This window comes from Thunnus albacares, chromosome 22, assembly GCF_914725855.1.
Source record: "Thunnus albacares chromosome 22, fThuAlb1.1, whole genome shotgun sequence".
Lineage (NCBI taxonomy): Eukaryota > Metazoa > Chordata > Actinopteri > Scombriformes > Scombridae > Thunnus > Thunnus albacares.
Genome location: NC_058127.1, coordinates 12365447 through 12387966, shown reverse-complemented (window position 1 = coordinate 12387966; position 22520 = coordinate 12365447). Strand labels below are relative to the sequence as shown.

Genomic DNA, 22520 nt, shown 5'->3' with positions numbered 1-22520 from the left:
CCGTGACGAGTCAAAAAGTCTGTTGTGCAAAAAGGGGCCTTTTGTAGAAGTGGAGAAGGAAGAGCAGGTTTGAAAAGCTCAGGGTCCTCGTCCTTGTCCGGGATGCTCTCAGGGTCATAACTCCATTACGGCTCCGGCTACACCTGAGAGCACAACAAAGAAGCAACTGGAGGATTTCATCTAGTTTCCACTCTAACAAATAAACTCACAATCTTCGCTCCGAATTTCTAAAGCAGAAAATATGTGCAGTCAGACAAAAGCCGAGGTGCCTCATTCACGAATCTGTCCGTTGAATATTGTCTATTAACTCATGTAAAAGTCGAATAAATTAGATGTTTTTAAATTCTTATTACTCCAGTTTCTGTACAGAGTTAAGGGAGCTATTGTATCTGACACAATCAGTTTATTGGCTGGAGGAACACTTAACGAGTGACTTAACGAGCCTGAACTCACTGTAAGTGTAATTATCATAAGTTCTGTGCCCTAATTTGTGAGTTATTCATAATTTTGCAAGCAGGCAGACCTTTGGCACAATAACTGAACCCTCTCAAAAGTACTTTTAACTAGACTATACATTTGTAGAGGGAGCATGTTGGATTTAGGTTTTAATTTTGCCGCCTGATATGACTAGAAACAGTGAAGAGAGCAGTGATGTGACAGAAGGTGAGAGCTCGAGGATTGAGCCATCCTGAGCGCGTGGCACGCAGCCGCAACGCATCCGTTTTGTTTTTTTATCCCTCCCCACGTTCTGTCTGTATGTGTGAACCCTGACATCTGCGGCTTTCACACCAATAACCGGATATCATGTACGTAAACAAGCATTTCAATTACGCCTCGTCTCCCGTGCACCACTCCTCTCTCTCTCTCTCTCTCTCTCTCTCTCTCTCTCTCTCTCACTCTCTCTTTCCCTGCCTGCAACAGGTGTCTGAGCCGCTCCGGCTCAGCTTCCCCCCCGCGCCCACAAATGAGGCGAGAGGAATTTGTTAGTGCCTGATCCAATGGACACATCTGCCAAGAGAGACACGGCGGCAATGCAAGACACACAGGAGGAGGAGATGTGTGTGTGTGTGTGTGTGTGTGTGTGCAGGGAAAGTGCATCTGAGTGTGCGACTGGAGCCCCCTACTAAGCCTCTGGCCACTGAGGAGACTGCTGTTGCCAGATTGGATGGCTGCAGTGTGTCTATGTGTGTGTGTGTGTGTGTGTGTGTGTGTAGTTCACATACCCTCACCCACAGCATCCATGTGTGTGTGAGGTATTTACAGCCATGACTGTGCAAAAAAAAAAAAAGGGTGAAACTAGCCAGGACTCTCATATGCTGCAGGCCCTGACACACTGCACTACTGTCTGTGCTGAGAATACCACCACCACCACCCCCCTCCCCTCCATGCCCCCACCCCAGATACACCGAGGATGAGAGGGAGAAGCGCTTCCCCTGGGTGCTGCGCTCTAGCTAACCCAGATTTTATGCAGTGTGACACAACACACAGAGGAAGACACCAGCTCCTGTTCTCCATTCAGAGCTCAGCTGTCTGAACTGAGGCAACCCAGAGAGCTGATAATGCAGCAGGGGGCCTGTGGAGAAAAGAGGAAGTCGCCTTACGTTGATCTGTGTCCGCTCGTCCTTTCACACTTCACACGTCCTGACAGTGTTTTAAATGCAAGTATGACTTATTCTTTTTTGTGTTTAGGCGTGCGTGAGTCATTTAATGGATTCCAATTGTCTTCCCTTGAGATTTACAGTTTCTGGAGGAGTTGCATCAGCGTTTAATTTGAGAACAACAAAGGAGGGAGTCTCTTACATTTCCACTTTAATATGATGTGTAGAGTACATGTACAATTGCAGGAACTCAAGTCAACTCTGCTGATTGCATAACAAACCTCCCAAACACAGCTGATCTGTCCACACCTGAGGCGAGATACAAGACAGCCACCAGACTGGCCTCAAGAGCTCTGATGCACATGAAGAGCTAAAATAGTAACAGTGCTTTCATGTGTTTCCCAACCTGAGGATCTGGACCCCCACAAGGGATCGCAAGTTGATTAAAATGATACAAATGCAGAAAAGACATATTTCTCTGACTCAATAATCTGACTTTCCTCTAACATTTGCTTTCTTCTTGTAAAATTGGATAATTTTGCTTCTTCAGGCATCTAAAAATGATTCAAATATGTAATAGAAAGAACTGACATTGACAAATGAAAAACATGTGCAACTAAGGTGTTGCAAGTAGATATTGCTTCATTTGAAGGGGTCAACAGGAGTCCAGACAACAAAACAACAACACAAAAAAAGGGATGCAAACCAGCATATACCGCTCACCCCCATCTGTAGCTCTCGTAACGTCAAGGTGTGAGTTTGTATCCAAAGCAGTTCCTCCCTCGTGCTGTTTATCTTTCCAGCAGGCTTCTCCGAAGTCATCGGCCTGGCACGTGACAGAGCCAGGAGGGGGCACGTACACTTCACACAGTCAGCGGATCACATGGGTCAGAGCCTGTAGTGAGAAGGTGTAAATCTGAATCAGGAATACAGATAAAAATGTTAGGCTAATTGATTGATTTGGCCTATTAACACTGACAACTTTAGTTCAAGGGTCAAACCAACCAACCTTTCATGCTCACTTAGCATTTTAGACTTGAGAGTCCAGAAATTCTTATCTTATCTTGAGCAGGAACACACGTACAAAATCATGGTGTAATTTCACAAATCAAGGTGTAATTACATTTTAACATATCATTTTCTACATTAAAATGGCGACATCTAAAACTAAAGTACTATATTTGTTTTAATTTTATTTATCAAGACACAGAAACAAAGACATAACAGCTGGAAGAGTCAGTGAATAAACACATCATAATGGGGACATTTGAGGTCTTTTCCATTATTCCACCATTGTTTTGGGTAAAATCTTGTCTGAGAGTTCATTAAAGCAACACTATGTTACTTTTGAAAGAAGAAATAAAATGTTTATCATACAAATTGAAAGTTGCATTCATAAGCAATAAAACACCTTACTCAATAAACTCAGGGGTGTTGCTGCTACAGTCTTATACTTGGTTTGGTATCACCAGTAGCTTTTAGTGGCTATAGTTAGCCACTAAATTTGGACAGATATTTCTGTGTTAACTGACATTACTGAGTCTGTCAGCTGGTGTGTGGGCATGTGTAAAAAACAATTAGAATACACACACCGCTGCCAGATAACAATTCTGATGGTTTTATTTTTTAAAGAATATATGTTGACGCCTTTAAAGGATAGGTTCACAATTTTCCAAGTCTGTATTAAAACAACAGTCAGGTGCCCATATGAACAGTGAAAAAGGTTTTCCTCACTGTAATAATTCCTCCTCTTCATATTGGCCGTTAAAAGATCCCCTTCAAATATGCTTTAAGTGATGGAAGCCAAAATCCACAGTGTTTCATCACAGTCATTTAGTGCAAAAATGCATCTAAAAGTTTATCTGAAGCTTATATGAGGCTTCAGCTGTCTGACTTAGTCATGTCAAGTAGATATCTGACACATTTATAGTCTTTTTAGCATCAAATTCCCTATTTGTGTGTCCTTGGACAGTGTTTCCATGTTGAGCTACGCTGGGAGTATGGTAATAAAAAAGAGGGACTTTGGCTCTAAAAAGGCTAACGTTGAAAGATATATACTTGATTTGACTAATTTGGACAGCTGAAGCTTCATGTTAGCTTCAAATATTCCTTTAAATACATTTTTTGCACAGAAGGAGGACTGTGGATTTGGTCAAGATTCAAGATCCTTTTATTGTCATTCAGCAAAACATCAGTGATGCAAAGCAGAACGAAATTACGAGCATGATACCGTTAAAAACACAGATTAAAAAAAAAAAACACAGTATAGGGATCTTCTAATAGTCAGTATGAACAGAATAAATGATTACAGCATGAAAAACATAATTCAATGTTCATTTGGGCTTCTGACTGTTGTTTTAAGACAGACTTGAAAATTGAAAATTCTGAACCAGTCCTTTGATGCAACTGTCTCAAGAAAATTTAAGGAAATATATACATATAACATTATTCTATGTTATGACTTGTAATTGTTACTTGTGGCCACAGAGGCCGCTGTTCAGCAACAGTTACATAGTTAAAATATCATACAATTAAAATAATACATAGTCCATTAAAATAATACATTTAATAGCAGGGTCAGAGTCAGCATGTGGCTGTAATAAATTTCGCTGAAACAACACAACAGGTCAGGTGTAAAAATATCAGCTTTAACAATAGAGTCTTACATTTAATAGTGTTCCTTTCCGCTGTTTGTTGCCTCCTCTGTTAACCACTTGTGCTGCCAGTGTAATAATTTACTTGTTTTTTTATCTTTCTATCTTCGATGATGCCGTTCCCTTTAAAAAAAAAAAAAAAAAAGCAAACAAACAAAACAAAAATCACCGTTTCCGGTTCAGCTGGTCCGTCCGAGAAAGTCCTCCGACAGCAAATGTAGTAGTAGAAGAAGAAGAAGGGAGAGGTATGGCAACAATGATCGCGGAAAATGGTCCTTCGATTCGTGTATGTATTTCTTTCTTTTAACTTGTAGTGTTTTAATCGTTACTCATGTTGTTTGACGTGTAATAGTGGTGAAGAAAATCTCGTCAGGTTTCTAAAGCTCGCTTTATTTCATTTTTATCAAGGCTTCAGTGCTAGCTTTACGTTGAATTAGCTGCTGCGGCTCATCTGTCACCTGTTAAAAGTAAATAAATATTAGAGCTATCAGACAATATTTACAGACATACTATTATTTAAGTTAAGCATCTGAATATATAACTATCTTGGTCAAAGCAACATACAATTTAATACGTGTATTCATTAATTAAAATCCTCCAACATAGCAAGATATTTTTCAAACGATAATGTTATCATAAGCCAGATAGCCTGATGTGTTTAGGCTGCAAGTTGCATCTAAAAATATTTCCAATATCGATTAATATCTCTACCAGAGTCCCAATATTATCTCAATATTGCTCATCTGGTCTGACCAGCAGGCAAATACCTAATGTGTTGAATTCATAATGATATAAAACGAGAAATATCAAACAACTCTTCAAATCTGTGTTATGAGCAGCAACTGTTTTGGTATATTTGCATCCTGAAAATGAAGTAATTGACTGTTAGAATCAAATATATTTGTGGTTTATCAGCTAATCAAAGATGAGACTGATTGTTTCAGCATTAAAATCAATTTAAGTGTAATCTATTGTCCTTTTGTTCACACCCAGGAGCAGTCTGATGTGTCCTCATCATCCCAGGCCAGGCAGAAACTAGAGGGGCTCCTGAACAAGAACATGAGGATCCGCATGACAGACGGACGGACTCTGGTGGGGCTTTTTCTTTGCACAGACCGGGACTGCAACGTCATCCTCGGCTCAGCTCAGGAATTCCTCAAATCCACAGGTAGGTGAAGACCAGAGAGGATCAAGCAGCCTTGCAGCACGTATACGATAATGATGCTGTTGATGAGAAAATGATTATAACCGTTTGAGAGAACATACTATAAGCATCCTGGGGCTGTATTAATAAAGCTTCCTGGTACACAGAGTTGCTCCTACTGATGAAATTCTAAGAAACTTATTATTATGAATGATGACATTAAGAATTTCCTCCTTACAGTTAAGACTAGATCCTGGTAAAGATAAAAGTTATTCACAAAGCATCTTAGCCCTTAAAGAGAGCTCTTAAGGTGAAAAACAGACTTTTAAGAGGCTTTAGAGATCCTTAAGCAGAAGAGAAAGTGGCGGAAAGACAAAGGTCGGTAGGAGAAATATTCTCTAAACGCTGAATGACAGTGAGTTAATAAAACGCTACAGATCAGATCGTGCAGGGACGTTTGTGGTCGATCTTATTAGACATACGCTCACATCTCCCACCAGACACAATGACACTATAATGCCAGAAATGAAAGTGATCACAACACTGAGATATTTGGCAGCTGGGAAAAAAAAAGATATACATGCTAACAAACGCTGCTACTTACATAGATTGGTCAGCAATCACAGAAATTGATGAAAGCTGAGCCATTTTTCCCCCGTTAATATCACATAGATTAAGTACTAAAATGACCAGCAGCTATAAACATAAGCAAATAAACATAACGACATGTCAAACATTTCATAGACTACTTTTAAAGTATGTCTCACATAAAATAGTATTTATATTACACCATGTCTTAACAGAGCCTAAATTCTATGATTAGGCCTATCAGGTTCACCTAGCAACGGGGTCAACCACACCTTCTCACTAAGGTTAAAGTTTCTGTCCCTTCTTTGTTCAGAGTCGCTCCGAGAATTTTTCCTAAATCACTCCTAAGCTCGGACTCCTCGCTAGAACTTTTTTAGGCTAAGTCAGGAGCTCTGTGAAAGGTTTCTCAGAATGTTTGTGAAAACGGCCCTGGTATGTTTTATGTTTCTCTTCCTTCCCTCCCTCCTTCCTTCCTTTGTGACCATTAAAATGTTGTTTTTTTGGGGTTTTTTTGCTGCCACTGTGCCAGCTGTTCCACCACTGTAGGACAGTAAATGAGTTACTGTAGCTTTGGAGCCTTTTTCAGAGGAAACACATACATGTAGGTGTCAAAAAGTACTTTTGAATGCCAGCTAGTATCCTTTAAAGTTAAATACTGATGGAAACACAAACAAAGTGTTAAATAATAATAAGACATTTTTATTTATAGAGCGCTTTTCAGGGTACTCAAAGACAAGTTTTAGTTACACAGACAGGTCAGTGCAGTGACGGATGTGTTTGGGGACAGTTCCAGAGGGAGGGGGCAGCTATGGAAAAGGCTCAGTCATTTCAGGGCTTTTCATTAGTTTGCACTTTTAGTTGCGAAATCTGATCTAAAATAGAAGAATCTGCGTAGCTGTGTTTATTGTCGTTGCTCGTGACATTGTGTGAATCACCAGCAGAGGTTAAAAGAAGGTAAATCCCTCAACGCTCTTGTGTGTGACCAAAGAAAATGAACTCTTTTTTTTTTATTTATCTCATTTTTTCCACAGACACATTCTCCCAGGGTGAACCCAGAGTCCTGGGCCTGGCTATGATCCCCGGTCACCATGTGGTATCCATCGAGGTGGAGGCCGACAGTCTGGAAGACACGCAAGGGTTCGGGGCTAACCACTGACGACACCCCGCCTGCCCGGAGGAGGAGGAGCAGCAGCGTTCAGCGTGACTGACTCCCACTCAGCCTGATGTAACGGCTGCGGCAGAGCTCAAAGGACAACGGACGTCTTGACTGTGTGGATTTTAATCAAGTCACTTCTCCGCTACAGATGCAGAAATCCTGCGTCAGTGTTCTGGATTTTAGCCATTCCCTTCATATGTGAGGAAGTCTCCTTTTTGCAGTAACAGCTGTACAATACAGCACATGTGATGTGTGTGTGTGTGTGTGTGTGCGTGAGCAAGCTTGCTCAATGTGTGAAATGGTGTTTCAGTGTCGTGTACAGTAAACGTCTTTCTTGGACATTTTGAAATAAATCCCTGTATTTGAGACTTAGTGTTTGTTATTGACTAAAAGTAGATAACAAGTGTGATATTTCTTATATTTTGATTTATTTGTAAGTGTAAATATTAATATGTAAAGTGAAGAAAGTTGGTGAATTGAGGGCAGTTTAGTGTCATGAGAAAACCACTAAAACGCTTCCTCTGTAGCTGTTTCCCTTCATTATTATGATTATTATGCATTACCAAGCAAAAAAAAATCAGACAAATTGGCATTGTTTCAATATTTTAATACATTTGAGCATGTCAGCTGATTCAGTTTTGGCAACGGAAGAATTGATGCCACTAACGACAAAGGAAAAAAAAAAAAAAAAAAGAAACCCGGAAACAGTCGATTTAAGAACAAAGAGCCTGTCACATTCGGTTCACACAGTCCAGCAGTATTTAAGAAGAGTCGTCACTGACAAAATAACTTAGTTTGTGCTGAAAAAGTAAAACCTTTCAAAGAATATCATTTTTATTTATGGTTATACTGTTGTTTAGCTTAAATTTGAGTTGCACTTTTTTTAAATCAGTGATTTAATGGTTTGAATTTGTACCTCAGTGTCACCTGTTCAACAAATATATATATATATACACAATTGTTTATGAGTTTCATACAATATGCATCAGGAATTGGTGGAGTAATCAAGTATTTTTCTACCCAATTGATTTGTATACAGACCCGCACTCATGTACAGTGCCGCTACTTTAAATACTACAGTAACATTTTTGCGTACACACACACGTCTTTCTGTGTGGTTTTATAATATTCAAGTACACGTGTCTGTCAGACCTTTTTCAGAAATGAGGCTCTTGGATAGCTGTTGAAGACACACTTGGTTTGTAAAAAGAGTCTTTGCAGTAACATTTCAGGAGTGGAGAGAAACAAGAGAGAGGAGTGGTTCTTTCAAAAACAAACAAGGGTAAAAGTGCAAGTTTTCAAAGACGTGCTTTGAAATGAGTGAAAAGGGAAACGAGCGAAAAAAGCTACAAACTCTTGATTCAGTCATCGGTTACTATGCTTTTGTCCAGAATATTAGGCGCTTTTTTTCCCCCTCATTATGTTCTTATAGACTCCACAAGTCTTCAAATTAAATTACATCCATGTTTGCGGCTGAATATGCAGCCTGTTGAAAATATAATATATCCACGCAAATACAGGATTCACACATTATTCCAATTATACAGCTGTAGAAAACCGATCACAGAGAGCGGCTACGTTGATTTAAGACACCCACAAGTTTCATGTAATAGTGCTCAAGTCTCACCTACTTACCGTCGATGTAGAAGCTCAACAAAACGCGTCTCTTGATGGTCATCGAATATAAAAAATCTTTGTTCTCTAGTATGGAGAAGATTCGACATGGTCAAAAATAGAAGATCAGTAAACGTGATTCCTTTTTTTTGTTTTAGATTCCCACTTTAGAGAATACTGTGAGCAGAAACCAATTGAGAGTCCTCCGATGTAAAGTTCCAAGGAAACGTTACTGCATTTAAGAAAAAAAAGAAGAAGAAGAAGAAGAAGAGTCCCCCTGGTAAAGTTTCAAAGAATGGCACAAAGAATGAAATGAGAGAAACTGTCCCACACTGACTGCTTTCAACCACCACCTTCTCATTCCTAAAGGAAGTGAAGACTTCGTTTTCTTCAACCGCAGCGAGAAGTTTTTCAAACAGTAGCTGCAGTTAAGTCCTTAGTTATTGTGGTCAGAAGTCCCAAGTTTTTTTTTTTCACGGTACGGCACAAACCTCGGCTGTGCCTTCACTGCATTAAAAGTGAAATTATCAAATAACCCACAAAACCGCGTCCAAGCTGAAGCACAAATTGTGAGGAAGACTCCAGCGTTCCTTCATCGATCTTCCCCCAACGTCCCCGTACCCTCCCACCCCCCATCCCCACCGTGTTCTTAAAGTCCTCCTCTCTAGTTGTACTGGAACTTGAAGTGGAAGCTGCCGCCAGACTCGAAGGGGTTGAAGTGAAAAGGCCAGTTTCGGCCCTGTCCTCCGCCTCCGCCCTGCTGGCTCTCCGGGTCCAGGGGATCCTCGCCCGCGTCAAACTTCTGCCTCATTTCTGGAAAGACAGTTGGAGGAACATTAATAAGTCGCACATGTTTCCTCTTACAAATGCTTATTTGCTTTCCTGCTCAGAGTTAGACAATAAGATTGACACCACTCTCATGTCTGTCTGTTTAACATGACAGTACAGCCAGTAGCCGGCTAGCTTAGCTTAGCATAAAGACTGTAAACAGGGAAACAGCGAGCCTGGCTTTGTGTGAAGCTATTAAAATCCACCTAAAAGCATCTGTGAAGCTCACACGCTAGCAGTTTCCAGTCTTTGTGCTAAGCTATGCTAACGGCTGCTTTCATATTTACTTCCCAAAACATCAAACTATTCTCTATTCATCAAATTATCCGTTAGCAATTGGTTATCTACAAGTCGTGCTATAGCTTTCTGATACTTCTGCCATGCTGAGTGTTTTCACTGTGATTTAAGTTTTCTCTGAATATGTTTCTCTCAAATAACGTCAGTGGTGTCACATGTAACCATCTGAGCTCCTGACCTGGGTCGGTGAGGACCTCTTTAGCCGACGCGATGTCGATAAACTTCTTTTCCGCCTCCTTCTTCTCAGCCTCTGATTGGAAATTGTCAGGATGCCACTGCTGTGCCAGCTTCCTGTACGCCTTGATGATCTCCTGCTTGTTGGCGCTCCTGAGGAGAACAATCAAAACGTGTTCTACTCTTTAAAGTGATCCACAAAGGATGGATTTAGTGTTGGAGGTCAGTCAAGTAAAGAGAAGATGACACTGTTTGTGATAAAAACAAAACTAGCTGGACCGGTTACCTGCCCACACCGAGGATCTTATAGTAGTCCCGCTTGCGAGAGAGCTTGAGCAGCTTCTGCGCTCGGTCCAGCCCTTCTCTAATTTCATTACTCTCGCTGTCGAACTCTTTGGCCTCCTGGTAGTCTGCCACAGCTGAGGACGGGTGAAATGAAAAAGATTACATAAATATAAGGTGTGTGCATGCAAATATAATATCTTCATGCAGTTTATTGCTGTTGAAGATGAGTGCTTCTACCTTTCTCGTAGTCCTGGTTGAGGATGTAAGCCTCCGCTCGGTCTCGGAGGACGTTGGTGTTGCGCGGGTCTCTCTGGTGGGCCTCTGAGCACACGTCGATCGCCTCCTGAGCCAGCCTAACCTAGAATTGGCAAGAATCGCGAGGAGAAAAAGCACTTTAAATATGAACCAGCGGAGCACTGGGACCGGCAAGTTTGATGCCAGCTGAACTATTAACGGTCTAGTAAATCGGTTAATCAAACTTGGCTTGAATTCCTGCTCCAGAGCTTCAAATACACAGAGATGATCATCGCTCTCACTTTGACGAGGCAGAAGCAGATCCTCTCTTTGGCCAGGTTGGTGTAATGCGGGACGTTAGGCTCCGTCTTCATCACCGATTCATACTTATCAATAGCTTCCTGATACCTGATTGCAAGAAGAGAACACAATAGATGAATAAAGAGAACACTTCTTCCCTGTTCCTTGTTCTTTTGGAGAGTCAGGAAACAAGATACTAAAAGCCAGGAAAGCATGCATGTTGTGAATAAGATTTGAATGGGTAATAAGGTGCAGTATGTGCCTAGGTTCCACTAATGAGGCTGCATGAGCATCTGCAAATTCACTTTTTGTTTTCTGCTGCATGTTTTGAAGTACACATTCTCGTAAAAACACAAGATGTCTTAGGAGGACAGTCAGTTACAGAGGCGCAGACACTGACCTCTCTTCCTGAATGAGCTCTTCTGCTGCGTCCAGCTGCTTGCTGAGCTTCTTCACCTGCTTGTAGTGGCTGAAACACTCCTTGTCGTCCTGGTCCAGCTTCAGACACTCTCGGATGTGACTGCACAGAAAAGGAAACTAAATCAACAACGGCGAGCACCAAGACTGCTCTCGAGATGTAAAATCATGCTGAATTTGCATGACGCTGAGGAGTAGTTTGTTTATTCCAGTTTGTGCCGGCTCACTTGAGTGACTCGTGGTGTTCTCCCAGGCCGTAGTGTAGCAGGCTGAGCTTCAGGAAGGCGGCGCGGTTGTCGTTACGTAGCCTCGTGGTCGGCGTCAGGTCCTGGATGGCTTTCTGAGGATCTCCCATCCGGATGTAACATTCTGCACGAAGCTCCCGAGACTCCGGATCCCAAGGAGAGATCTGAGGGAAGATGGCGACTTTTATAAAAGAATGAACAGACAACAGCAGTAACTCTCAGACAATAATTATCCATCTTAAAAAGATCCTTTTTAAATGTTCAAAGATGCTAATTTGACTGAAAAGACAGTAAGGAATTCCTCCATAATCCTTAATACGCATTACTGGAGGACATTTTTAACTACATGATGGAGGAGATGTACAAAAAACAACAACTTTTTAACATACATTTGAGCTGTAATGATAAATAATGGACCAATACAGCTCGGCAGACAGGGTAACGACATGGAAAAGGCTTTTTTAAATCTCTGGAAAACCTTTTAATGCAAAAGTACGCTTCCAAAACTACACGCAGGATTCTGCAGTGAGGCAATAGTCACAGCTTGACCCCAAAAGTAGGCCCCACTGTAGAGCTGACGCGTACCTCGATGACTCGCTCCAGCACGGAGATGGTAGCGCTGTAGTCCCCCTGGTGGTACGCAGCGTGGGCCTCCTCCTGCAGCTCCTCCAGTTCATTAGCTCTCATCAGCTGGTCCTGAGCCTCTTCGTGGTCTGGAGAGCGCTGCAGCTGGAGAATAAGACAGTTTTATTAACCTCTATGTGATTCAAGTCTATAAAGGAAACAACTAGTCAGGCAGGGAAAACATTGATTGCAAAAGTAGCGGCATACAGTATTAGTGAACCTACCACTGCTACAAAGTCCTCCCTGGCCTCCTGTGTGTTGCCCTGCTTTAAAAGGATATTCCCTCTCTGGAGTCTGGCCTGGAAATGAAGAGATGAGATGACATGAGGGGGAGGAAGAGGTGTGGGAGAACAGATGAGAGTACCCAGGAGATGCACATGGACACAAAATAAAGACTTAATAAACAATATTCTCTCTACTTGCGATCAGGGGAACTCACAGCGAGGAAGTCCGGCTTCAGCTGGATGGCTCTGGTCAGGTCTGGCAGGGCAGATTTGGATTTTCCCATAGCAAGGAACACCGCGGCTCGCTTGTAGTACGTCAGGTAATTCTTAGAGTCTCCCTCTGGAAAATGTCAAAGAATACTTATTTTGTCTTACAGAGTGTGAATACACTCACGAGGAAGAACTCAGCAGAGATACAAGACTGAAAATGTCAGCCAGAGGCGAGAATATAAATGTGTGTGTGTGTATGTGTGTGTGTGTAACCTTACCCACAGCGGAGTGATAGTGGGACAAGGCTTCAGCCAGCTGACCGGCTGCCAGAAGTTTGCGGCCCATCTCCAAGTGGTGCTCAATCTCCACATGAGTCGCCCCCAAGACACCTGAAGCATGAAACAAGTGTTAATTCAGCCACGACAGAAACACGCCGCTGTCAACGGATCAGCAGCATAATGATTAAAGCAGATCATGATGTGTGAGTCTGTCTGTCAGGCACATTCCTTATTACATTATATTCTTAAATCAATAGTTAAAATAGTGAAAAATGTCCAAAGTGCCCAAAGTGACATCCTCAAATGTCTTGTTTTATCTCAACCATCAGTCTACAACCCAAAAGAGATTCAGTTTATTATCACAGAAAATAAAGAAACCAAAAAATATTCACGTTTGAGAAGTTGGAATCAGAGAGTTTGGACGTTTTCTATTGAATAAAATGACTAAAAACAATTGATCAATTATCAAAATGACTGCAGATTCATTTTCTGCTGATTGACTAATCAACTAATTGCTGCAGCTCTAATAAATATCACCCTTCCTGGAGCCCAGGGTGACATATTCAGATTGCTTGTTTTGTCTGAAAAAAACAGCCCAAACTTAAAAGATATTAAATTTATAGTAAATATAACACAAAGAAAAGCAGCATTTCTTAAACGATTAACCAGTTGTGGAAAGTAACTCAATACATTAACAACTTTAGTTACTTTTCAGATGAAGGTTTGACACAATGGATAATATAACAAGCTTTTAAAATACAACACATTGTTAAAGATGAAACCAGTTGTTTCCAACCTTTTTGGATTTTGACGTCTTACAAGCAGTGTGCAGTCGGGGTCACATTTCAGATGTCTATGAGTTGATAACAGCTCCAACAAATAGTGATTTTTCCCTCTAAACTTCTCACATGCTTTCATTTTAATAAATGATCAAATGATCCAATATTTCACCAAAAATCAAAGATTAGAGAAAAATTCCAAATAACTGAAAACAGATTTGTGTATCAGAACTTTGTTTTTTCTTCTTTTCTCTCCCATTAATCATCTCACGACCCCTCAGTTTTATCTGGTGACCCTTTGGAGGGGCCCGACCCCTAGGTTGGGAACCACTGGACTAAACTAGTTAACTGTATATAAAGTAGTTGAAACTAGCTCCACCTCCAGCAGCTACAACAGTAACATGCTGATCTAACACTGATGCTCCAGTATTAATAATCTAATGATGTCATATATAATAATATAAAACACTACTTTTACTGCAATACTTTTACTTGTAATAAAGTACTTTTACGTTGCTGTATTGGTACTTTCACCTCAGTAAAGGATTTGAATACTTCTACCACAACTGAAATTAACTGATTAACAAAACTGATTAATTTAAGCATGAAATACGTGATATTCTTGTCTAAACTTCTGTGTATAAACCATATTTACAGAGGTAATAAAGGTGATGACAGGAGAGGGGGGTGGGGGCCCAGAGACTGTCATTCCTGGCTACGCCTCTGTCAATGCACACAACTACTTCCTCAACTCTTTAACACGTTATAAAGCTGCTACAGGTAGTTATTTAAGTTATAATTATTGCATATAAGTGCAATAATGCGACCAGATGCAAATTCAGTTTCATTTTTGTGGAAGTCTGAGAAAGGGCGGGACATCAGCTTTCATGGGCGTTTTTTTAACGATTAAACAGAGAGAAACGAGCTAAAAACGTCTGAAAACAATACTTATGTTGGAGAGGTGTTTCTAAAAGAGCATTTCTGACTTTAAACGCAGTCTCACCGTCCAGCTGGAGGTCCAAAATGACACACAGCAGTGACAGGGAGCACAGGACCCCGCTGACTCCGCCCCGCCGGCACGTCTCCATGGTTAAAACGATTCACACTTTTGACACCTAGCAAGCGTTAACTCTCTTCTGCTTTCACGTCGGGCGAAAAACGCCGGTTTGTTTCATTGAAACGGCGATAATATCTGTTAAATCCTCATCATTTCCTTCTGCCAGACCGCAGGGACAGCTACGACGGTGTATTTACGGTCCTGGTCTGACTGTGTTCCGTGTGGAAAAGGCGACACTCAGCTCAGAGGTTCCCACCCCCTTAAAGGCGCGCTTTCCCTCCTGAGCCGCGGATCACTTGGGCTTTACTTGTAGTTAAAACACCTCCACTCAACATGATGATGGAGCAGTCGAACAGCTGACGCGCTTAAACACTTTGTAAAATGAAACCTTCCTGTCTGGTGTCTCTTTCTGTCCTACATTTCCGTGGTTGGTCCACGCAGCGCACATCCGTGTTGGTCTAGAGACGTGTGCTGCTCTCATTGGAGAGACTATTTTAACACTAGTGGCACTCCCACATGTCCCTGCATGGACACACAGCATGCACTGTCACTAAAGCTTTTTCCATTGTATGGACTCTGTGACATTCTGGGAGGGTTTAGAGGCCTGGATGTCAACCAAAATACAAATACTTGCTCCTCTCACTAGAGAAAATATTGTGTTTGGTATTAACATGAAAGACATGAAGAGTAGGGATGCGCTCATACGAGCTATTTGAGTCAGTATTGATGAATCTCTAATTAAGAGTGACTTGATATTGAACAACCTGATACTGCTGGTGTAATTTTTTCATCCAAACATCTAAGTGGAGGAGAATGAAACCCCCTTTTTCTCTGTTTTTAAAAGGGATCTTGTGGACATTCATCTCAGTGTTTTGACTGACTAATAAATTCACTAAACTAATGAAAAGAAAACAGGCAGTGTCTCCCCTTGGAGCTTAATATTTAAGAACTGAAAATATCTGATGACCTCTAGAGCAGTGTTTCTCATAGTGGGGTCTGGGGACCCCCAGGGGTCTTTGAAAGGGGAATCATTTGTTTTCACTATAATTCCATCCATAAATAACAAAATGACAGAATGTATGACTATTTTGGTCATGGGTTTAATATATTTTCTACAATAAAACATCTAAAAGCAAAAATCTTAACAGATGAGGGTCTGTGGTCTAATTTGTGTCAGTTTAGGGGTCCTTGATATGACAAAGTTTGAGAACCAGTGGTCTAGAGAAGCTATGAAAGACTGCAGACTTGTTATTGTTATTTTTAATAGTAGTAATTTGTTTTTAAATTATTTGTGTTGTCATAATATTATTTTATATAATGTAATTTATTTTTCTTATCTTATGTGCCTTGACTGTTAAGAGGTATTTTCTGTTTATTGCTTTTGAACAAGCAGAACAAGCTGCATGTCAAGTCTTTGCAGGAGAGAAGTCAAAAGTTTATGTTGTCAGTGTGGTTTTGTACGGAAGCCAAATTACGCCATCAAAACATCCTCTTAAAGGGCAGGTTCACGAAGTCTGTCTTAAAACAACGGTCAGGAGCCCAAATGATGATTGAAACAGGTTTTTCTTGCTGTAATCATTCCTCCTGTTCATACTGACCATTACAAGATCCTTTCATAATCCACTTACAATGGAAGTGATGGATGATGATGAGGCTAATATGAAGTCTCACATGACTCAAATCAAGTAGACATCTTTCAATATTACAGTCTTTTTAGTGCCAAAGTTCCTCTTTTTGTTATAATACTTCCACCGCAGCTCAACAGGGAAACACAAAGAGGGAATTTGATGCTAAAAAGACTTTAAATGTGGCAGACATCCACTTGATATGACTAACTCAGACTGCTGAAGCCTCATATAAGCTTCAGATCAACTTTTAAATGGATTTTTTGCACAAAACGACTGTGCGGACACACTGTGGATTTTGGCCTTGGATGATTTTTTATGAAATATTATTTAATCCTGCTTCTTTTCACAATAACAGATTTTGTTGCAACATATTTTTATTTCATTCCAACAGTTTTTTTTATTTAAAAACATCCTTTTTCCAAAGTCTTTTTTTGTTTCACAACACCATTTTTCCAATGACATTTTATCTCATCATGACATTTTTAATCACAAAATTTTATACATAGAAAAAGACAAAACCCTTTTTTTTTGTAGCAAATTTTAACAGTGAAAACTTATCAGATGAAAATACATACATTCATATAACATCCCCATCATCAAGACATTTCTGCAACAGAACATAGTCACAACTTTACTGAAAAGAGGAACAAGAAACCAAACTGGGATGTTAAGCATAAAACATTCTATTGTGCGCAATTGTAGAAAAAACCCCCCAAAAAACATCAAAACAAAGATAGCTTGTCCATCGTCTTCTTATACAACTATAAAACTGTATGAAATAACACACTCAAACATCTGGATCACCCCACTTTGACCTTCCCCGTAAAAAATGTCTACAAAAATGTAAGCCTGCGCAGATCATTAGATTTATAGATTTCTTTGAAAACAAGTGACTATAAATGTATTTAGTGCTGACATCACAAGGGGAACATAAATAAAAAAAAAACATTGCAAGCGAACAGTATGTTTGTACAGCTTCAATGCTAAAATATCAGGGACAATTTTAAAAATCCTTCTCCAGCTCTTTAATATCTCTACATCTCCTCTTCTGTCCAGCGAGGCAAATAACAAATCAATAATGGATCACCTGCACTAATTGAGTCGATGTCCCTAATGTTTTGAATAAGCAGCAGAGTACTGGTCATGGTCATGGAGTATCATTTGTACAGGATTCACATTTGATTGATTGTAGTTATATACAACACAGTGGCGCTATGTTACCTTCATCACTGGACATACAGTGTGATGGACTTTCTCCTCATACATAGTTGTGGACAAAAAGCCCCATTAGTATAAATGTAAAGGTGTTAGATGCCTGTTCTAATCGATAAAGTTCATTTTTCCTTCCCTGCTCAAACGTAGGCGTTTCGTCCGTAAGTACTGGCTGCAACACTTCTAGTTGGGGCGCCTGCAGAATATACGGTTCCCCTGGCTTGATAAGGCATAGGGCTGCAAAACAAGACAGTAAAACAAAAACATTAGTCACATAGGATGCATTTCAATTAATCAATCAATCAAACTTCATTTGTATGGTACGGTTTGTACAGGTTAGTAAAATTCAAAGTGCTTTACAGATTACTGACAAACTAATAATAAGACAGAAGCAATGTAAACAATAAAAACAATCTCAGACTAATGCACACAAAAGAGATAAAAATGTAATAAAAACCAATAAAATGGATTAAAATAAAACAAGAACTAGATAAAACATATAAACAACCAATACAATACATAAGAGGGAATAAAACATTTTAAAACACTACAATAAGATAAATGATTAAATAAAATAAATAACGCCTATAAAATATTCTAAACTTTCAGCTGCTCTCAGTTCCTCAGACAGGCTTTATGTTGTCAAATCAACAATCCTGACAACATTTGATTAATTGGTCTGTTAATTTACATTTTGACAAAAGCACAGGTGCTCCTAATAACATTAATGATGTCTCATCCCAGTTAGGTGTCCCAGTAAGTCCTGATCATGTGACAGTGATCCAGCACGCACAGTAACAGGGTCCTGAAACTGAAGCAGCTAAATGGGATCCAGCCATCATTCATTTTATTATTTAAACCTGTGCTTTTTCATAGTGGGACATGCCTTCTGTGAAAAAGGCCTATCTCTCTCTATATATATAGTATAAGAAGTCTGTGCAATTCCAGTGAAAAGTGTCTTTTTTGATTTTTCCACTGTGGGGCGCCAAAGTTGGAAATGTCCAAATCCTGTATATCCTACACATAGTGGCTTTAAACAGGATGTGTCTGTGGCACGGCTCTTTAAAATGTATGAGACAGGTCATCTGACTGGTTTCTTATGCTCTTATTCATTTTGCATATGACACATAAAGCTGATATTTTGTACCACTAAAATAGAGCTCCAATAAAACATCCAACACATCAGAAACAAAGGAACTCAGATGGGCGGACACAAGCTCAGGTGATCATATCTGACAAGAGCTCATGTTACATCCCACTGGTGGGTTAACACAGTTTTACCACGACGAGGCACCAAAGAGCCATGACATGCTTTCCTACCAGTTTCACAAGGTATATCATTGCAAAACAGTCATGACAGGTGTTCAGTGTGTGCATGTAAATCCTAAAAGATTTGTTAAATGTTAAATAAACTTTTAGTAAAAACCATGAAAACTGAAAAAAAGAATCCTCTTTTTGATTTCCTTCATGTAAACTTTACTTGTAAATTATTTGTCCTACATTTATTTATGCATGTACCTTCTATATTTATTTTTAAAACTGCATATTGATTTACAAATTACACTGTTTATGTATTAATCCATCTTGTTTTAGTTATTTATATATAGATCCCTTTCTAACATGATGTATTTATTGACAGATTGATTAATTCATTAGGTCTATTATCAATGCGTCTCTTTAATCACATCAGAGATTTTATCATGTTTCCTCCATTGAAGTTGCATTAAAGGTCAGTGTTAAAGCATTTCTTAACTGATATAGATCTTTACAGACACTCTTCATGCACAAAAACTGCTAAGTGCACATTGTTTTGTATTTTGGTCAGATTATGTTAGTATGAACTTACTATTTTTCCTGTGTTCCCAGTTTGCAGGAACAGGTGAGAACAGCTCCTCCAGCGAGGGCGAGCACAGCAGAGCACCAGCCGATGTAAAGTCCTTCTCCTATTTCATACCTGCGACACACAGCACAGTGTGATCAGTGACACACTCGCCTTTTGGGTAATTTCCAGTCCCACCACCACCACCACCTCCACCATCTTACCTTATGCCAGGATAGAAAGGGTCAAAGAATTCCTGTGTGATGTTGAAGGCGTACCAGGACACTGCAACCATTGTGCACACACCTTTTGATGGAGGAAGAAAAAAGAAAAACAAATATTCTTTAATCATTGCGGTGGGGAAGCTGCCAGATACAGATTCAGTGATGCAAGAAGCCAGTAAAAAATCATGAAGGATTTATTTGACCGTGTAATAAAAATCATAATTTAGTTGGATTTTCCTTTAGGTATTTATAGGGTAATATATTTGAGAGTCATTATAATTCAGACAGAAAGGCTACAAGCTAAAAGCAGGTACATTTCTATATCAAAAATATGTTTCTCTCCATTTTGACTCTACTTCACTGCTTCAACTACTCCAAAAATACACTTTTTGGACTTTTATTTATGCACTTTATTTGTCTTTTTGTTACCTTGAAGTATGAAAAGGACTCCAGCAGTGCCAGCAATCCTCCCCTTGAGGACTAAGTTTTCTCCTCCAGCCTTGGAGCATTGTACTCCTATCATGGCCGCCAGCAGTCCAAAGGTGCCCAGTACTATCGATGTGATCATCAAGGCACGAGATGCCTGGATGTAACCTGGACACAGGAAGGAAATAAACCATCCAATTCACTGTCAGTTTATAATCACAAGGGTCATCAGATAATTTCCAGTTTGAAAGATTAGATTTTTGCCCATAAACATGCCTGGCAATCAATTTAATAGCAATTAAAGTAGAATATTTAAACTTTTAAAATCTTGAAATGTTCCTTTAACAGTCACTCATCATTGCATAAGCATTTTTTATTTACAAACAACATCAGCATTTCATGTAATTTAGCTACTTTCAACTTTTTTTTAAACTTAAAATGATCTACAATTGATGTTTTGTGGGTCAGAAATTAAAAACCTTTCAGCATACTTATAAGATTTTTTTTTGTCACTGATGGGTCAACATACCATTCAGAGCGAGCAACGAGGGGAACTCTCTGCAGTTATGTACCCCCGTCGAATCCGTCGCACAGGACATCCACAAGTTTTCATAGATGGTGGAGGTGGTGATGACATTCCCATCAACGGTGGAGGTCTTCCAGTAACGGTTCGGCAGGGCGATCCCTACCATCACCCAAGAAATGAACCCCAGCAACAAAGCCACTACTTCCACAACCGGATCCATGACCCCCCCTCAGTCCAGCAGCCAAACAAAAATGTATCCAGATCTCGGTTTTTATAATTCAATAAAGCTTTTTTATATAAGCCAGAATATTTGATTTTGTTGTGACAGAAAGTCTGTGGGTGTCTGAGAAGTTTGGTGTCTGGTCTGCAACTGTGAGATGTGTCCAGCTCAACAGATATCTATAATGATTTATATGACTTGCTTTCTCTCCACCCCTCTCGCCTCACACTTTTTTTTTTTTTTTTTTTTTTCATTTTACACCCCTGAAACTGAACAGGTGTTTATCGGCTTACCCAAGGTCCAATGGTCATCTGTTGCTCTTAATGACACTGTGCTGTGTATGTTTTCAGTCATGTTTAGAAGTGCATGTATCTTCTTTTAAAATGCATTCGATCACAAAGGTTTGATCAGAAATATGAGCAATATAACAATTGATGCAATTGGAAGAACAATCGAACATTATAAGCTGTCTATGTCTAATGTTTTTTTGTGTTTTTGCTTCATGAAAATGTTGGTATTTGTGTCTTCAAACCTAAATTTCATAAAGTTTGTGTTGAAGTCATTGTAATATAGCCAGCTGCAACATGTAAGTTTTATTGTTTTAAATGATCTCAAGGCCATGAGACTCAAGGTCACAATCACTGAGCATCACACCCAGCATTTTATAACGTTTTTGGAGAACTGTCGACATGTGGTTTAATTCAAGGACCTAAAGTCACAGCTACAAGCAAATGACAATGGTCTTAAGTTAGGCAGTTCATCCCGTAGTTTCTGTGTTTGTGTGTCTTGATTAATAATCCTCCTGATAGCTGGGTAGCGTTGCAAAATCCAGGTCACACTGGGTTCGCCAAACTGATAATATTAAGATAAATATTAGCCTGCATGTCAGACAAAGCCTTTGGGTTTAAAGGTGAGGAGATTTGTAACCTGGCAAAACTCATTTGTATAAAGGTGAAGAACGAGGCTCCAAAAATAGACTCAATTCATTAAAGGTAAACTTGACCTGAGCTGTTCATCAGCTTTCTGGAAGGAAGTGGGAGCAAAGGAAGTTTGTTGATTGTAATTGTCTTTGTTGTCTTTGTTGATTGTCTTGTAAAATTTAATTAAATTTTTAAAATAACTGACAGACAAGTCTATAAAGTACCTCGTAAACATGATTGCACACAAGATTTTTAAAATTTTATCTTCTTTGATTTCTTTCTTTCTTCTTTTTTGGTCTTGGAGTATGTTTATCATCCCTAAATTGTGAAACTAGTTTAGTGGAAATTAGCAAATGTTAGCATGCTAACACGCAAAACTACGATGGTGCACATGGTAAACATTAGGCTAAACCTCAGCTTTGTTGCTGTGAGCATATTAGATTCGAGGAATTTCTGTTACTATGTGAAAGACAATAAAGTTTCTTGAATGTTGAATCTTAGCATGCTGACGTTAGCATTATCTTCAAAGCACTTCTGCACTTACAGAACAGTTAGCATGGCTGTAGACTCTTGTTTCAAGGTTGAGTAAGTTACATTCAGAATTTAGCTAAACAAAACATTATGGAAAGACGAGAAGGCTTCGTCTCAGTCAAAGAACAATTATTGTGCCGCAAATATGCATTAATTTAAAAAATCTATCCAATATGTCTCTTAAAGATATATTGGAAAAACAAAAAAACAGAGTTCACAAACAGCAGTGTTGTTGATTTAGTAAAGGTCAGGTTTCTTTTGTCTCTATCATTGTTTGAAATTGTAAAACTGTTAAGGAAGCGATTGAA

General features: G+C 39.6%; 3 protein-coding genes and 1 long non-coding RNA gene across 5 annotated transcripts; 1 reads left to right on the top strand and 3 right to left on the bottom strand.

Annotated features, from left to right (window-relative positions):
- Positions 1-1493: 1493 nt before the first annotated feature.
- Positions 1494-7508, top strand: naa38 (N-alpha-acetyltransferase 38, NatC auxiliary subunit). Of its 2 annotated transcripts, none has more exons than XM_044341499.1 (3): positions 1494-1658; positions 5246-5420; positions 7016-7508. In XM_044341499.1, the coding sequence occupies exons 1-3, from the start codon at positions 1560-1562 to the stop codon at positions 7138-7140; spliced, it is 399 nt and encodes a 132-aa protein (XP_044197434.1). In that variant the 5' UTR covers positions 1494-1559; the 3' UTR covers positions 7141-7508. The 2 variants fall into 2 exon arrangements, with proteins under 2 accessions (XP_044197434.1, XP_044197435.1); XM_044341500.1 differs by lacking the exon at positions 1494-1658 and adding an exon at positions 4431-4538.
- LOC122973767 lies at positions 3453-16487 on the bottom strand. Its single transcript, XR_006400126.1, has 2 exons — positions 16378-16487; positions 3453-3491 (listed from the first exon to the last, which is right to left on the bottom strand). It is a non-coding gene; the product is annotated as an uncharacterized LOC122973767 (long non-coding RNA).
- Positions 8552-15002, bottom strand: dnajc3b (DnaJ (Hsp40) homolog, subfamily C, member 3b). The gene is made up of 12 exons (XM_044341498.1): positions 14653-15002; positions 12871-12981; positions 12598-12722; positions 12383-12457; positions 12120-12263; positions 11517-11698; positions 11273-11392; positions 10875-10980; positions 10576-10696; positions 10340-10472; positions 10058-10206; positions 8552-9567 (listed from the first exon to the last, which is right to left on the bottom strand). Exons 1-12 carry the CDS (start codon positions 14735-14737, stop codon positions 9419-9421), a joined length of 1500 nt encoding a protein of 499 aa, XP_044197433.1. The 5' UTR covers positions 14738-15002; the 3' UTR covers positions 8552-9418.
- Positions 16488-16701: 214 nt separating the features above from the next.
- Positions 16702-20945, bottom strand: cldn15a (claudin 15a). Its single transcript, XM_044340520.1, has 5 exons — positions 20545-20945; positions 20019-20183; positions 19590-19671; positions 19393-19500; positions 16702-17783 (listed from the first exon to the last, which is right to left on the bottom strand). Exons 1-5 carry the CDS (start codon positions 20759-20761, stop codon positions 17687-17689), a joined length of 669 nt encoding a protein of 222 aa, XP_044196455.1. The 5' UTR covers positions 20762-20945; the 3' UTR covers positions 16702-17686.
- Positions 20946-22520: the final 1575 nt, after the last annotated feature.